Here is a 16,443-nt window from a genome sequence, read left to right as displayed (position 1 = left end):
CACTCTCAAACACACGTCGCTCAAACTAGGATTGACGTTTGTACTTTTATGTCTTCATATTTTTTATTTTGTCTTTTTATTTTGTCGTCTGTAGCTACATTCCTACACTATGTGAGCACAGTGCAGACTGGTCTACCACCACAGACTGTCCTGTCCTGAAGCCACCATATGGTTGGATAGTATTAAAGGGGAACTTCACCCATTTTCAAAATTCATACATTTTATTCCTATGGTCTAAGACAGTCCAAAAATATCAATTAAAATCACCAACTCTCATCCAAATTCAAAATCTAGAGTGCTAAAACTCAAATTTGTGATGTCATAGGATATAAAGTCTGGAGCTGCTCCATAGACAATGAGTTAGGAAACATGGATGACACAGAGCATCCATGGGTATATGGGTACATTTTTTGTTACAGGACTGAGAACACAGCAGTAGACTAAAGCTCATTTGGCTATATACAAAATTAAACAATCTGTGCGTCCAAAAAGCAGGCCCCCATTCATTGTCTATGGAGCAGCTCCCGACTTTATGACATCACAAGTCTGAGACTTACTTCTCTGGTTTCTAGCTTTGACAAGGAGTAGCTCATGTTCACAAATATAACTTGGACTTCCCTAGGCCATGGAAATAACCTTGGAAGTTTTAATTTAGGTGGCGTTCCCCTTTCATAGCAACGGCTAAATTAGCAGTGAACAGAGGTTGAAGCAAGTTATTGTTCTGCAAAGCACCAGTAAGTCTCTGAACTCATGTCCTAAGGCAAGTTTCATGTCCTAAACTTAGAGTTTAGAGTCCCACACAAGTCATGATGTGCTAATAATGTATGAAATTTACAAAATTCATAGTTTTTCAAAATTTTGCATTTGTCATTACAACTTCATTGGAAGATGTTACATCCCGGTCTATAATTTTCAACCTACATGTTTAGCATACTACAATTTGTTTTTGGTGACCACTGCAGTTTTTATACAGTACAGGCCAAAAGTTTGGACACACCTTCTCATCCAATGTGTTTTCTTTATTTTCATGACTATTTACATTGTAGATTCTCACTGAAGGCATCAAAACTATGAATGAACACATGTGGAGTTATGTACTTAACAAAAAAAGGTGAAATAACTTATATTCTAGTTTCTTCAAAATAGCCACCCTTTGCTCTGATTACTGCTTTGCACACTCTTGGCATTCTCTCCATGAGCTTCAAGAGGTAGTCACCTGAAATGGTTTTCCAACAGTCTTGAAGGAGTTCCCAGAGGTGTTTAGCACTTGTTGGCCCCTTTGCCTTCACTCTGCGGTCCAGCTCACCCCAAACCATCTCGATTGGGTTCAGGTCCGGTGACTGTGGAGGCCAGGTCATCTGCCGCAGCACTCCATCACTCTCCTTCTTGGTTAAATAGCCCTTACACAGCCTGGAGGTGTGTTTGGGGTCATTGTCCTGTTGAAAAATAAATGATCGTCCAACTAAACGCAAACCGGATGGGATGGCATGTCGCTGCAGGATGCTGTGGTAGCCATGCTGGTTCAGTGTGCCTTCAATTTTGAATAAATCCCCAACAGTGTCACCAGCAAAACACCCCCACACCATCACACCTCCTCCTCCATGCTTCACAGTGGGAACCAGGCATGTGGAATCCATCCGTTCACCTTTTCTGCGTCTCACAAAGACACGGCGGTTGGAACCAAAGATCTCAAATTTGGACTCATCAGACCAAAGCACAGATTTCCACTGGTCTAATGTCCATTCCTTGTGTTTCTTGGCCCAAACAAATCTCTTCTGCTTGTTGCCTCTCCTTAGCAGTGGTTTCCTAGCAGCTATTTGACCATGAAGGCCTGATTGGCGCAGTCTCCTCTTAACAGTTGTTCTAGAGATGGGTCTGCTGCTAGAACTCTGTGTGGCATTCATCTGGTCTCTGATCTGAGCTGCTGTTAACTTGCGATTTCTGAGGCTGGTGACTCGGATGAACTTATCCTCAGAAGCAGAGGTGACTCTTGGTCTTCCTTTCCTGGGTCGGTCCTCATGTGTGCCAGTTTCGTTGTAGCGCTTGATGGTTTTTGCGACTCCACTTGGGGACACATTTAAAGTTTTTGCAATTTTCCGGACTGACTGACCTTCATTTCTTAAAGTAATGATGGCCACTCGTTTTTCTTTAGTTAGCTGATTGGTTCTTGCCATAATATGAATTTTAACAGTTGTCCAATAGGGCTGTCGGCTGTGTATTAACCTGACTTCTGCACAACACAACTGATGGTCCCAACCCCATTGATAAAGCAAGAAATTCCACTAATTAACCCTGATAAGGCACACCTGTGAAGTGGAAACCATTTCAGGTGACTACCTCTTGAAGCTCATGGAGAGAATGCCAAGAGTGTGCAAAGCAGTAATCAGAGCAAAGGGTTGCTCTTTTGAAGAAACTAGAATATAAAACATGTTTTCAGTTATTTCACCTTTTTTTGTTAAGTACATAACTCCACATGTGTTCATTCATAGTTTTGATGCCTTCAGTGAGAATCTACAATGTAAATAGTCATGAAAATAAAGAAAACACATTGATTGAGAAGGTGTGTCCAAACTTTTGGCCTGTACTGTATGTGAACTAAATTATCTTAGGATCATTTTTCCAACTGGCTCTCAGTATTGTTTATTCTTCATGGCTCTCTCCTGCAACTTGATAGGATGCTGTTGGATTGGTTCAAAGTGGATCTGGGGAATTAAGTGTTAATGTGTTAGGAATGAATTGTGTTAATGTTAGTTGATACAGGAAATGAGGGGAAATGAGTCATCAAATTTATGGCTCGAGTGTGACTCAAGTCCTGCGACCTGAGTCCACACCTCTACCAGTGACCCATTTCAATCCAAAAGAAAATCCTTCAATCAGATAAATGATAAACATAAAAAAAAGAAACATTACATCAATATACATTTTATTTTTATTATTTACTCTTTTTAAAGATTTAATAGCTTGTTTTTTTTCAGATGTTTATATCTTACAATATCCTCAGATTCAGTCATTTGTAAAAACATTCATGAGGCATGTATAAAAAAAACAGGGCATCACCAAGTAGACAGATCAATCCACACACTTCCTCAGACATATACATAAAAATGTATGCAATTGTCCCTATGTATTTTACACATACATATACACATTTATATATAAAATCCACTTTAAAAGTGTTGGTTATTTGTTCAATTTGTGGTCGTAATTGGGGTTTCTCTTTTCAATGTCATTATCATGAAAACTGGAGAAAAGTTCCATGTAGAAAAAGGAAAACTATGATCGCCTGTGGCAGTCTTTCACAGAAAGACCCAAGGAAGGCAAAAACGTAACTCAAGCCTACCCTGCCTCTACCAAACAAGGAAAAGAGCAGAATCACTCGCTCCTTGGTGTAAAAAAAAAAAAAGAGGAAAAAATAAAGTTTTACAACTGTGACAACCAATGTGTTTGCCTGCAGCATCTAACTCCAGGGTAGAGTCCAAAAAGTCTCCTTAATTCTCCTTGCATCCTTCTAGCTGGATGGTTGAGAAGGTCAAAATAAGCCATAGCAGATCTTCTCCTAAGTTACTGAGGAGTCGTCCAAGAACTATGGGAGGGGGCTTAACCCAGTAAAGGCTCCTCCATCTCTGATAATACTGAATTCGCTACCAAAACTTATAACCTTAGGGTAAATTCTCTAGTAATACCAGAACGGTTACAGATCAGAGTCTGAACACCACTTAAGGATAGAGCTGCTGAAAGCATTCTGGTCAAAGAGCAAAGGAACATAAGCAAAGGGCAAAGAGACAATATATCCTTCAAAAGAAGCAGATATAAACACCCCCGACCAACCAAGTAAAGGTGACAGAGAAAGGGGAAAATAAATACAAATAAAGCAAATTAGAATATCAGCAGGGGGTATTGCCTGTCAAATCACACACAGTCAAAAAAATAAAATATGCATTTGTTGGGATTAATTCAAAGCAGAACAACACCGCATTTAGCAATCTTAATGTTTCTCCTTTGTATCATCTCAGTGAGAGAGACATGAACACAAGGTCCCATTTTGATTGGCTTCTTCATTTTACTTCTGCCAGGAGAAGAGAGAAGTTCGTTCTGATTGTTGTGGGACAGGACGGGCTGTTCCAACCAGTTAATATTCTCGATCAAATGTCAAACAGCAATCCGTTTCAGTCCTTCAAAATGAATTGTCTCTTCAGTCCGTCTTCCTCTTACCCCTCTCTTTTATTGCCGTCCATTTCAGTGAGAGAACGAAAAGGAACTTTTAAGTGAAAAATTCCACAGCTGTTTCACAAAGACGCCATCTTTTATCACAGAGGAAGCAGCAGTAAACACTATCCTTACATACAAAAACAAGCCAGCAAAAGACCATAGCCTAATCCCTGCGGGTTTGATGTTTTAAAAGATGAGAACTTGTATTACTTTATTCTTAATGTTTTGCAGTACTCTTCTGAGTTGCTTAGTGGCAGACTTCACAGCTCTTGAAAATTACTAGTTAATTGTTTGTACATTTTCATATAAAACGAAACTGAGTAGCCGAGGTGGAAGGAGCAAACTAATAATTGGAGGAGAAGGGGAGTGTAGTGTAGTGGTGGACACAAACATACACAACAACAATATTCAAAGCAGTGACACGGTGAGGGCAAGATCATGCTCCTGAGTCCATGTGTGAGCAAAACAGAGTGACAATTCAATGAGCAAGAGGGATACCAAAGACAGCGACGTCAACGGACTTGAAGAGGAAGAGGGATGGAGGGACTGGTTAAGATCTGGACAAGGATGTAGTGACAGAGCGATGGATGGGGCGAAGAGGCTAGCTCCACAGTCCTGCGTAGTTGCCGTGCAGGCCGGAGCAGAGCGGTCCACCCGCTACAAACAGCTTGGTGCCAGAGTCGTCGTAGCAATGGGTGTACACCGCGTTGGGGAAGGAATGAATGTCTGAGAAGTAACTCCTCCACGTCTCATCGTGATTCTGAGCAGAAGAAGAGAGGAAAAATTATGAAAATATTAGTAATCCATGACTACAATGCTTTAACACTAGTGTCAGGACAACTCAGTTAGCACTTTTGAAAAGAAAGGACTAGTTTATTGGTAATAGGAAGAAAAAAAAGAAGTTGTACCAGCCAGCCTTTCCCTGTAGTGAGTTTGAGGATGCCATCTCCTGGGCACTTCCGGTACCCTCCAGCTGGATTCAAAGGGTTCTCCAAAAATCTCTGGGCCCGGATGTCGTAGAACAGCAGCGAACCTTGGCCGGTGCCCACTGTCACAATGTGTTCGTAGAAACTCACTGACCGGATCCCTGCACAGACACAGATGTCATGAATGCAAAGCTACTCCAAAGTAGTGGTATTTAGTATGCAAGTGGTATTTAGTATGCAAACATCAACACAAAGTAGTTCAGCTGCTTTCTGCTTGTGTTATTAGCTTCTTATGCCCCTCTTACAACAAGATAAGCACGTGTATGCAGGTTTTTTTAAACACGAGAGAACATGATAGACTGCATTCCTGTTGCCAGTGGCCCAGAGCTGTGTACACAGCCCTGCAACAGACAGGTGTGCCTTTGTGTGTTTTTTTATTTCCTGCGTCATGTTTGATGTCACCAGAGGGCAGGAAAAGAGGTTAGTAAATAGTAAAAAGCAGCATGGAGGCCAGTGACAATGTGATGGTGCTTGTATGTTCGAGTGCTGCTCAGAGGGAGATAGACAGTATTTTGTGGCAGCCTGTCACTTTATTGGCACGTAGGTCCAGGTGTTAAGCCTCCATTATTACAAATCGAATCCAATCAGAGCTGGAGCAGATAAGAACCTGTGACCACTGCAGTCATTTGACCCCGGGGTGAATGCAGATTGTAACCTTTCGTATTTCATAAAAAAGCCAGGTGCTAGCAAGTGTTAGTTGGGGTTTTTTGTGTAGTGGGAAAAGGGGCCTTACAGAATTTTACAGATCACTTACCGCTTCCTCTCTCTCTGGAATTTACTGACTTGATGCTGTGTGTGGGCTGCCGTGGATCCAGAAAGGAAACATGAGCCTGAGAACCCACAGCGTACACCGACCAGTCCTGTCCATATGCCAGACACACATTCTCTTTGCAGTGAGGCAGCTTGGTGGACAGTATCTAGAGGGAAACGCCACTGAATGTTAAATGGGAACCAACAAAGGATGATGTCAAGAACAGTCCTTCCTTCTTCACATGAGGGCAAGTATGTACAGCTATCAAGTACAAAAGCTATCCAGCACAACTCCACTGTGAAGCTACATTAAATAAGAAAAGCAAAAGAAAATTAAAAATAAATAAATAGAGGATTATCTAATGTTTTGGTAACTGACCGCATATTAAACTGATCTGGTGTTTTAAAACAAACTACAACAAGTTGTAGTCACCATGTTCTACATTGGTTACATGTATCACCCTAGTATGAAGTGTGCAGAGGAAATGCATCACATGATTATTAGTCAAACTATGCATTGTGATTTACCTTGCACAAGTTGTGCTCAGCTTTCCAGAGGTGAAAATAGCCATCCAAAGACACAGCACCCAATTCCTGGAAAGGTTAAAACGACATGGGAAGACAGATGTAAATGACTGAAGCTAAAGTGGGTGGAAGCAGAACACAGAAACGTCATTTCCTGCCAATAAACCTTTTGCAAGTTTAGCAAATTATGCTCAACCTCAATGTTTTTAGTATTAAATACTCTAACACAAAAGAAAAAAAGAAAAAAGTTGTCCACAAACCACTTCTGCAGCAAAATGCATTCCTTTGCTGTCAATGTGTATAATCAGAGTGTTTCAAACACTCCTTTCTCCATGTCATAAAGTATGGGTAAAACACAGCTTTCATTTGTAGCTACTTTAGAACGGTGTTAACGCTGTTGCACATGACTGTTTTATTAACTTGGGTGTAACAAACAGCTTATTGCACTAGTGATGAATGGAAGATGTGTATTGAGCTAGATTTTGATTAAGTGGAGGTGAGCAGGCTCTGTGGATGAGTTACTACTTAAAGCGAAGTTCAACACATTCTTGTACAAAGAAAAGGGTGCTAACCTACAACAGCAAATCCATATATCACATAGAGAAATAAAATGGGCTATTTAAATCCCCTGACAACAGTCAATTAACTATTAACATCAATGAATATGTATCAATCAGATGACATAAATCTCAGTGTTTGAGTTCCTGGGCTCAAATGATCTTTTTCTCATAGCTTGTGTTTTCCTAAAAACTGGCACCTACTAAATTACACCTCGTAATAAATATTTCATGAACAGTGTAATCACATCACATGGTTTCCCCAACAGCTGCGTCAGGATAAATCTTACTTTATGGTTGTTGTTGAAGGCCAGAGCACGGACTTTACAGTTGTATGGGTTGGTGTACTCCTTTGGGATGTCCTTGAGGGCACGGTGGGAGATGTGGGCGTATGAGGGTACTGCCTCCTCGTTCTGGCTGCGTTCTGCCTGGCTCATTACTTCCTCTGTCACCTCCCACAGGCCCATGGAGCCATCTCTGGACCCTGGGAAATTCAACATATAAGACAAATCTTGACTACTGCTTAGTTACAGTATGTTTCTACTAACAGCTTACAAACGCAACACATAAATATAGGACTGTCACGAGGGTATGTAGTGAAGAGTTGTGAAGGCATGTAAATACTCACAGAACTCCCTAAAAACACAGTATTTCACCTAGGGGTGGTGCCTTACATTCTGCATCACACAGACTGTCATGTGCCTGATGCACTTTCTCATCGGCTCACATTTGGTTGTCTCGTCACTTCTTGGATGAGTCCTAAAAAGTTGCTTATTAACCGAATCTTCGCCTTAACCCAAAGTTTAAACCTACAGTAGAGCCCATGCCGAACTGTTTAAAAGGAGATGATTATTTATTCTTATAATAAATGATTTACAAAGGTGCACTCCGCATTTTGCTCCTTATACACTACTGTTCATACAGCTGCAACAGCAACAAGACCTCCCTGCAGATTTTAAATGACTTTCCCTGACTGCTGATAAATTCTCAAATTGACCATCATAAAGTTATACTGGGAAAAATGTACAACTAAATAGTGCTAAAATGTATTAAAACTTAGATTGACTAAATAATGACCATCATCATATAAAGTATGAACGTGCCCGAGCTGAGATGTCCGAGGCCGTCACGGATCCAACCAGTGTGCGCTGCTATGTCCTGCAAAACCACGCCCATCAGGGTGAAATACTGCATTTTTATGGAGCCCCTAAAGCTCACAAAGCTGTGTTCATTTCACACAGCTAAGATCATAAAGACAACTCACCAGAAACTGCCATGTTGTCACTGATCCATGCTATGGAGAAAATCCAGTCATTGTGACCTTCCTGAAAAACAAATGGCTACCATGTAAAAGCAAAACAACAAGGTTTACAAGATTAACCAAAATATATGATGGTTAAAGAATTACAGTATTTTGCTGTTCTGTGGTTGAAGGTATGCCAATCAGGGAATCCATCACTAATGTTCTGTTATCTTGTCATTAAAAGTGTTGAATTGGAAAATTTGTCATTGTGTGGCACTGGATAAAAAGTCAGGAATCACAAAAGTCATGTTCTGGGGACAATAAACAAAATCTGGCCAATTCTATTACAAGTGCAAACATTGCGGCTGGTGCACAGACATGTTTGATATATCTGCAAAGAGTTGACCCAAACTGATCTACTGCAGCCCCAGAGAGGTTCAGCAGCCACAGGCCATAACTAGATGGCAGTAAACCCAAACAGAGCTAAACCACTCACATCTCCCACGCAAACAGGGTCCAGTGTGGGCAGCTGGTAGATGGCCAGGCTGTTGGGATTGTCTCCTCCTGTGGCGAGCAACGTTCTAGAGGGGTTGAGTTCAATAGCGTGGATCCCACAGCCCTGCTGGTCCAGCCGGGCACGAGAGCCTCCTGTGGGGTGGTAGTGCTGCCCCGCCACCACTGCACCCACCACTCCAGAGCCTCCACCATTACACTCCCTGTCCTTCAGCATGGGAATGCGCGTTATCTGGCCCGTCAACACATCAGCTACAAAAAGCTGCAGGTGAAAGAAGAAAAGACATTGAATCAGAATAAGAGATTCAAAAGTTAAAACAAAAACTAATTACCGCCCTGCGGTTGTATGGCCTCACGCACCAGTCAAGTTTCTCTTACAGTTGATTCCTTCCTCCCCGCCCCAACCCACCCACCCCAAGCAGCACAGAAGATCTATACAGTCCGCACAGTTTCAAGGTGGACAGCCAAGATTAATGTCCCCAATTCAGTATCTGACCACGTCTCCCCTTCTGTTCCTGACATATGACATTGAGTAATGGCCAGAAAAGTGTTTTATGCAGAGTATTATGATGTCACAGTGAACCTTTGACCTGTTGGATAAATGAGGTCATCAATTCATCATTATATCCTATTAGACATTTGTGTGAAGTTTTGTTATAATAACTGTAAGAATTCTTGATTGATGGCCAAAACGTGGTAAATGTATTTTAATGTCACACTGACCTTGACCTTTGACCTTCAAACACCAAATTCTAATCAGTTTGTTCTTCAGTCCAAGTGGACATCTCAAATTTGATGAAATTCCTTTAAGGTGTTCTGGAGATGTTGCATTCACGAGAATGAGACAGATGCAAAATCACAATGACCTTGGACCTATGACCACTAAAATCTAATCAGTTCATCGTTAAGTCCAAGGGACGTTTGATCTGAATAGGGAATTTCTTCAGATTCGACACAGTGTGTGTGTGTCCGGTGATCTGACTGAAACAACCGGGCTGACATTCATCCAGTAGAAACATTCAGAAACACTATCACGGATATGAGGGCCGTAACGGTTTGTGTTTTCGTAACTAACTGTAATGGTGCGCGGGTCACGGTTCTGTTAGTCTCGCATAGCTAGACTTCTCCCACGCTGTGTCAGTGCTGAAGAAAGTTCTGGCTGAAACAATCATTATTCTGCACAACAGGAAAAAACAACATTCTGGGTTGTTTGTATTTCTTCAAATCAATCACACATGTCTTAGGCAGCACTAAGCTGTGGATGGAGCGACATTGTTCTTGCAAAATCGTGTCAGGAGGGATGTTATTTTGGTGGAGCATTTGTGCATAGGGAGGTGAGCCCTGGAATTAAAAAGGTTTTCTAAAAATGATAAATAGCAGAGGTGCACCACCTTGCCTGAGATAAAGAATGCCTCTGCTAAAGTCTAAAGAAATTTCATTTTTATGAAATACAATATTAAACTTAAGATTCAGGCAAAATGAGAAGAGGGACGCGTCACATTGCAAAGGGAAACCCTGCTCACTTTAATGAATTACTTAGTTACTGAATCAAAACCAAGTAATTTGAAAGCCTAACAATTATTTCAGCTCCATTACTTGCATTATACTTACTCTGATATCAACCTTGTTACAGTGTTAACATGACAGTTGCAATAATCTGAGTATTGCCCTTCTCTTTTTGTAATCAAATTACTTGAGTGCAAGTAATCTTACTGATTAAGTGACAGTACTCTCATATTAACACCAAATCATGGAAATATATGTGAATTCCTAAACAATTAACACAGGTTATTAACAAAATGACATCTCACCGTGTTGCACTTGGTCCCACACACCACCTGCCTGTGGTTGAGCCACTGTGAAGCAAACACCTTGTTGAGTCGCCCCAGTGAGAACTCCCTCTCCTTGAGGATGCCAGGGAGCCTACCAGCTGCAAAGCCCCGAAGGCTACGCTGGAGCCGCAACTCATGCTGCTGTTGAGGTCTGAACTCCCGCCCCCGGAGGGCACATACCACTGAGCGCCGACTGCACCACCACTGCTGGGCATGGCGTGATGAACAAGAAACACGGCTCCGCTTGTGTGGCGTTTGACACCAGCCCAGCTGTGAAAGGAGAGGGGGGGGGAAATTAATTAATTTCCAGATTTTTTGTGGGAAAAGCACAACTTATGTCAAGTCCAACATGTTTCAGAGATTATCAATTAGGGATGTAACAGTGCACATATTTCTCCTGCACTGTTCAGTACAGAGCGTTCAGTTCAGTATGCAACAACCTCAGTTTGGAACAGAAATTCTAAAGGCCAGGTTTTTCAGAAAGCTTAGCACTGGTGCACTGGTTGCTGGCTATCAGCTGTAGCATGCTAGTCAGCTTAGCACAGTAAGCCCCAATTTGTACAACTGAAGTCAAGTATGCCCGTGGAAACACTTCAAACATTCCAGTTACGGCAGCATCATCCAAATGTGTCAATTACCAGAACAAGTCAAAGGCAGACTGGAAGGCAAGTCTCCTGCTGCAGATTTGGACCATGTCAAAGCAATAACTAATGCTATGGAGTGGTTATCGCTGTGTATATGTAACCACACTCACATATACTGTACATTGTAGTGAATCAAATTAAAGCATGTGGTCAAAGTGCTAGAGCCCCACTATAATGTGCCTTCTCGTGTGCATTTCCATCAGTCTGTTGTGCCTCCCCTGTACAAACAAGGACAAGCTGCAGTACAGTTCAGGAATTATTAACAGGTCAGAGTTCTGATGGCACATTGCTGACATTTGTGTTTTTACCTCTGTCAAGGAGGTCATGCTTCCGGTTTGGTTTGTGTGCTTGTTAGCAGGATTACAGACAAAGTACTAGCCCCATTTTCAGAAAACTTGCTGGAAGGGTGTAGCACATACCAGAGAAGAACCCATTAAATTCTGAAGCAGGTCCGAATCAAGGGGCAGATACGTAAATTATTTTGGACTTTGTTAACTTTGCGAGATGGAGCAATTGCCCTTGGTGGAGATCTGCACTCTCAGGGTGTTCTTCTAGTTTGTTCTTGATATTTGTCTTTTTCTTTTGACAATATGTCAGTATTCGAGTGCCTTAACTCTTACAATAAGATTTGTAGCCCATGAACCACCACTGAATCTTTACCATTTTCAAAATGAATGCTGAAAACTGCACCATACTGTGATCCCAAAACCAAGGTTCATACCAAACCATTTATTTTGTATACCGCTACTTCCTTACAATCAATAATTAACATTTTACATGGAATTAAAAAGAACGTACAATTACATTAATTCATGATATGACTATATACCAAATCAAACAAGTCTTCAAATAACGTGATCTCATTGCATCGGACCTTCTTAGCTTTCAATAACTACCCGCGCTGAGCCGTACCCATCCCCCAGAGGACTGTGGACACATATGTGTAGCTCGCTGGTAAAGATTTAAGAGCCTTAGTGGATCATGGGAGTATTACAGCAAAACCACACATCCACACAGTCAATGACACTTCATCAGGATGGGTCAATACAACCCTAGTGCACACAAGAGCGCTGAATTTGATCTTGCTCAGGTAGGCCAGTGTTATTGTCCGTCTATAATGGAGCTTCAGACTACACCTATTGTTAGTCAGCAGACCCGCTGACTGCATTATCACTGGTCAGGAAAACACGAAATCTCTTTCACACAAACACATGCTAAAAAGCGTATTGGCTGAATCACATCATGTCACACCAGTCACACTTTTGTCTGACCATCCATTTAACCTTCGTAACACTAGCTGCTTGTTGCAAAGACTTTAATGGGCATTTAGAAACCGCAATTACAGCTATTCTATTCACAAACTCACAATTTACAACCTTAGGTCACAGCGGCAGCACAGCTTTTAAAAATGTTATTCCACTTTATTGTGCTGGTTTATCATTCCGCTTTGGTTTAACAGATTTATTTAGGGACATACACTATTATTGCAAAAAAATTGCAATTAAAAAATTGTCAAATAAAATCTAACTCCTTTCAAATTACAGTGGTGACAGAAACTGACAGAACAGTTAGTCTTGTAATCAAATGAAGAAATCATCAATTGGATGACTTTTTATTAATTTTAAAGCTGCTTAAACAATGCAGAGGACACAGAAGTTTGGATGCTTTCAGGTGTCCTTGAGCAACATTCCTCTCTTTTACAGGTAAACACTAGTTGCAGACATTACAATAAAACTACAAATGCTTCTGATAATTATTGTCTCAGCAGGACTGGAAATTAGCACAAGCCACTAGCCATATGCTGATAAAATATGTAATGGTAATCTGTTGAGTGGCTGGAAGATTTTGGAAGCCACCAGCAACAGTGTCAGGTGAACAAAAAATTTATTTCCAACCCTGAACCCTGGCCTAATTACTCATACCCATTATAAGATGTGTAACAGTACTGGGCCAGAGGATACACACAAAACGTACTTATATTCCCTGGACCTCAAAGGGATCTGAGGTGCTGCAGCTGTTTTTTTTTTCTTGTGGTCTTTGATTGTTATATCTGAGGTGAGTGCCTGATAAATTGCTGATATGTTTATGGTCTAATTCCCCTGGTGAATAATGGTAGCCCCACACGCCCAGACATGCCTTGACATACAATGCAGATAGGGCAGGTCGTACAGTAGCTTTCATACAAAAACAATAATACTGCCAACTAACTTCTCGTTAAAACCAACGAATATTTTGTGGTGTCAAAAACTGAGCTTAGGACACGTTGTGAGCTGAGGATGTTCGTGCTGATAAATGTTGGCTGTCAATTAGGCAGAGGTCCATTTCATTCTCCTGGACAGGCCGAGCAGTCGGCCGGTTGGTCTGTATCTACAGTAGCTATGCTAGCTAACTGCTAGTTAACGTTTCTGCTAACGTTAGCTAGCGCTATAGCTAATAATTTGACACTAGCTATGAAACAAACCAGGATTCATCGATGACTAACGATATTTAGGATGGTTACTAGAGGATGACATGCAATGCCCCATCAGAACAAGGGACTGTCAACGTTATCTACATATGAAAATGTTATTTAACTGTGAGTGCAATTAAATAATTGCCATAATATGTTGCAATAGCTAGCCCTTTAGCTAACGTTAACCTGGCTGTCGTCTTGATAACGAACTGCCGTTGGATAACGTTATGCTAACATTAGCAGGTACTGACTTTCGAATAGAAACACACTAATTATATTATTGATTAAATAAGACCACAGCTGTGACTGTTTTGTGCATGTCATGTCGACATAGTCTAATATATTGCAGTGGTTAATTTGTTGAAATGTCTTCAATAGTCTGCCTCTGACATGGCTTGTATCAGCTAACCCTGGCTAGCCCAGTGCTAGTTAGCATGCTAACACAACTGACTAGCATTGGCTAGCTAACATGGATCAGCACCGGTTTCCGCCTACCTGTTGTTGGTCTTTGGGCTCTCCTGCCTTCCTTTTCCTGCTAACTGTTTTTCTCGCCATAATCTGATACACACAGCTCCCTCACCCACATGGAGGGTAAAAGTGACGCTGGACACTGGATCATATAATGGCGATATGCTATTTTGTTCCTTGGCCCTCGCTGGAAGCGTCCGACGACGAAGAAGGGCGATCACATACGGGAGAGGTTGGTTAGTCGCTGGTTGAGATTGCCGCCGACTTGCTGTCACTAGCTTGCCTTCTGGGCTCCTAAACGATACTACAATCTGACCGTATTCCCTTTTCAGCTTCGACAACGTCGCTAGCTGCTGCCAGAGGGTTCACGTTCTCTTTTTTTTCCTGCCAAGTCGCGTCAGCAACGGCGAAAGCACTGGGCAGCGCGCAGCCGCACTCAAATTAAACATCAACAAAAACAAGGTCGTTCGTGAACGCGAGCGTCATGCGTGCTCGTTCACGTCGACTGCGTGAGCTCATTGATCAGATGATTCTGGTTAGTCTCCGTTTTAAGGACATAATATTTTGTTTCAGTAGCAAAATGGATCGTCAAATTGAACAACTGAACATATATTAATAAGCAAGTTAATATGTACAAATATAAACTGAATAATTGCCTTTTATTTATTTGATAGAATTTCAGGTAATATATAAATATCCAAATTAAATCATAAGTTATCAAAGGTTTGTGCTCTGTTAAAATGCAGTTTTATTAAATGAATGTCAGATTAACAGAAATAATTTAAATGATTTATATATAATTTTATTGCGCTAAACTCTGTTGTTTATGACACATTCCCTCTTATGTCCCTCTCTTGCAAGGAGCACCTGTAACATAAATAATTTCCCCTCTGGGATCAATAAAGTATTTCTGATTCTGATTCTGATTGTTTATAATTGTTACTGTGAACATTTAGTTACCTGGCTATTCTCAGATTAAAGGAAAGACATCATGAGTCTTAATATTAGAAACTCTCCACAGAGCTAGCTTACTGGATTTTTCTGAATGTATTCATTATTTGCATGGGCACAAAGACATGGTTGACATGGAAATCTGAAATCATACAGATACACTTTTACATGCCTTTAATAATCCTCTGCTTATTAACCCTGGTGAGCTCAGCCAGACTGAATATTGTCTCTATTCTGATACATAATTGTCTTTTTTTCTGCTGACTATGCCATGGTTAGATGTTTCCAGTTGCCACTGACAATACCTGGATAGACATCCACCTGTATTGTTGCTGCAAACTGAACAGAGAGAGAAAAAATGCATTTGCTGTAAAAGAGAGAAAACATGGAGCAGAAAAGCTGTCCCTCCACACCAGCTTAGGTCAACACATCTAGTATGTTATGACGATACTTGAGAAAATAACCACGATCACATTAAGCTCAAAAAGTAACAACAGCAACGATCAACAGTCTCACCACTGAAAAGATGTGCACATTTAATCATGTGGATTTTCCAAATCCTTCAAGAGGAAATTGAACATTTTGCAAATCACATTTCAGGAGCTTGGGAAAGGACACTCAACTCGGCCACCTCTTATTATACCATAAAGATATTTCAATGTTCATTAGATTCATTAGCGCCCCATGTTCAATTATGCAGTGGCTTAGAGGTGGATCTGATATATAAACCCCTTAAATATGATGCCCTAAATAATGAGAACCTATATTAATCCTTACACAAGGAGACTGTAACAGAAATGGGAGGAGGCATTGATGGAGGAGGTCCAGAGGCTGTAGAGGCAAGTGAGCATCCACTTGCTTTATGTATGACTAAGGAAACCACACTTGAGTTATGTAAGGCGACAATAATACCACTTATGTGTCTGTCTGTAAAGTAAATTTTTTTTTTTTTCTTTATCACAGTAAATCAAAACGGAAGGCAACTAAGAACAGAAGTGGTGGAAAACAGATTTGTTGATCTTAATGTCAACCACATATCAGACAAAATGCTGGCTTGAATAAGGATACTAGATCTAACCTCACACCTTGCTCGTGTCATGTTTGCCTGCACCAGGTGAAACCAAAAGAATAGGAGGACATATGTATGATGATATATCATGTCACTTACTGGGATGTTTGTTGTTTTCAGGATGCTTGCAAATGTGTTGCAAGCATCCCAGAAGGAGGTTTGGACATGGTACTGAATATTCTGCAGACAATTTGTTGCATTTTTCTCCTATTACACAAGTCAAATTTTGTATGTATTGGAAAAA

The 16,443-nt window shown here is 41.0% G+C and overlaps 1 protein-coding gene across 1 annotated transcript; it reads right to left on the bottom strand.

The window, feature by feature from the left end:
- Positions 1 to 2,906: 2,906 nt before the first annotated feature.
- Positions 2,907 to 14,611, bottom strand: dcaf12 (DDB1 and CUL4 associated factor 12). The gene is made up of 9 exons (XM_033627471.2): positions 14,207 to 14,611; positions 10,595 to 10,885; positions 8,767 to 9,045; positions 8,292 to 8,352; positions 7,318 to 7,511; positions 6,474 to 6,539; positions 5,950 to 6,112; positions 5,118 to 5,296; positions 2,907 to 4,969 (listed from the first exon to the last, which is right to left on the bottom strand). The coding sequence occupies exons 1-9, from the start codon at positions 14,264 to 14,266 to the stop codon at positions 4,811 to 4,813; spliced, it is 1,452 nt and encodes a 483-aa protein (XP_033483362.1). The 5' UTR covers positions 14,267 to 14,611; the 3' UTR covers positions 2,907 to 4,810.
- Positions 14,612 to 16,443: the final 1,832 nt, after the last annotated feature.

The sequence above is a fragment of the Epinephelus lanceolatus genome, chromosome 1 (assembly GCF_041903045.1).
Source record: "Epinephelus lanceolatus isolate andai-2023 chromosome 1, ASM4190304v1, whole genome shotgun sequence".
Lineage (NCBI taxonomy): Eukaryota > Metazoa > Chordata > Actinopteri > Perciformes > Serranidae > Epinephelus > Epinephelus lanceolatus.
This window is presented reverse-complemented; position numbering and strand designations above follow the sequence as displayed.

Excerpts from the sequence above, each read along its gene's own strand:
- dcaf12 (XM_033627471.2), bottom strand. The coding sequence starts at position 14,266 with ATGGCGAGAAAAACAGTTAGCAGGAAAAGGAAGGCAGGAGAGCCCAAA. Across the intron at positions 8,353-8,766 it reads ACCCTGTTTGCGTGGGAGAT|GAAGGTCACAATGACTGGAT; the intron begins GTGAGTGGTTTA and ends TTTGTTTTTCAG. Across the intron at positions 5,297-5,949 it reads TTCCAGAGAGAGAGGAAGCG|GGATCCGGTCAGTGAGTTTC; the intron begins GTAAGTGATCTG and ends GTGTCTGTGCAG.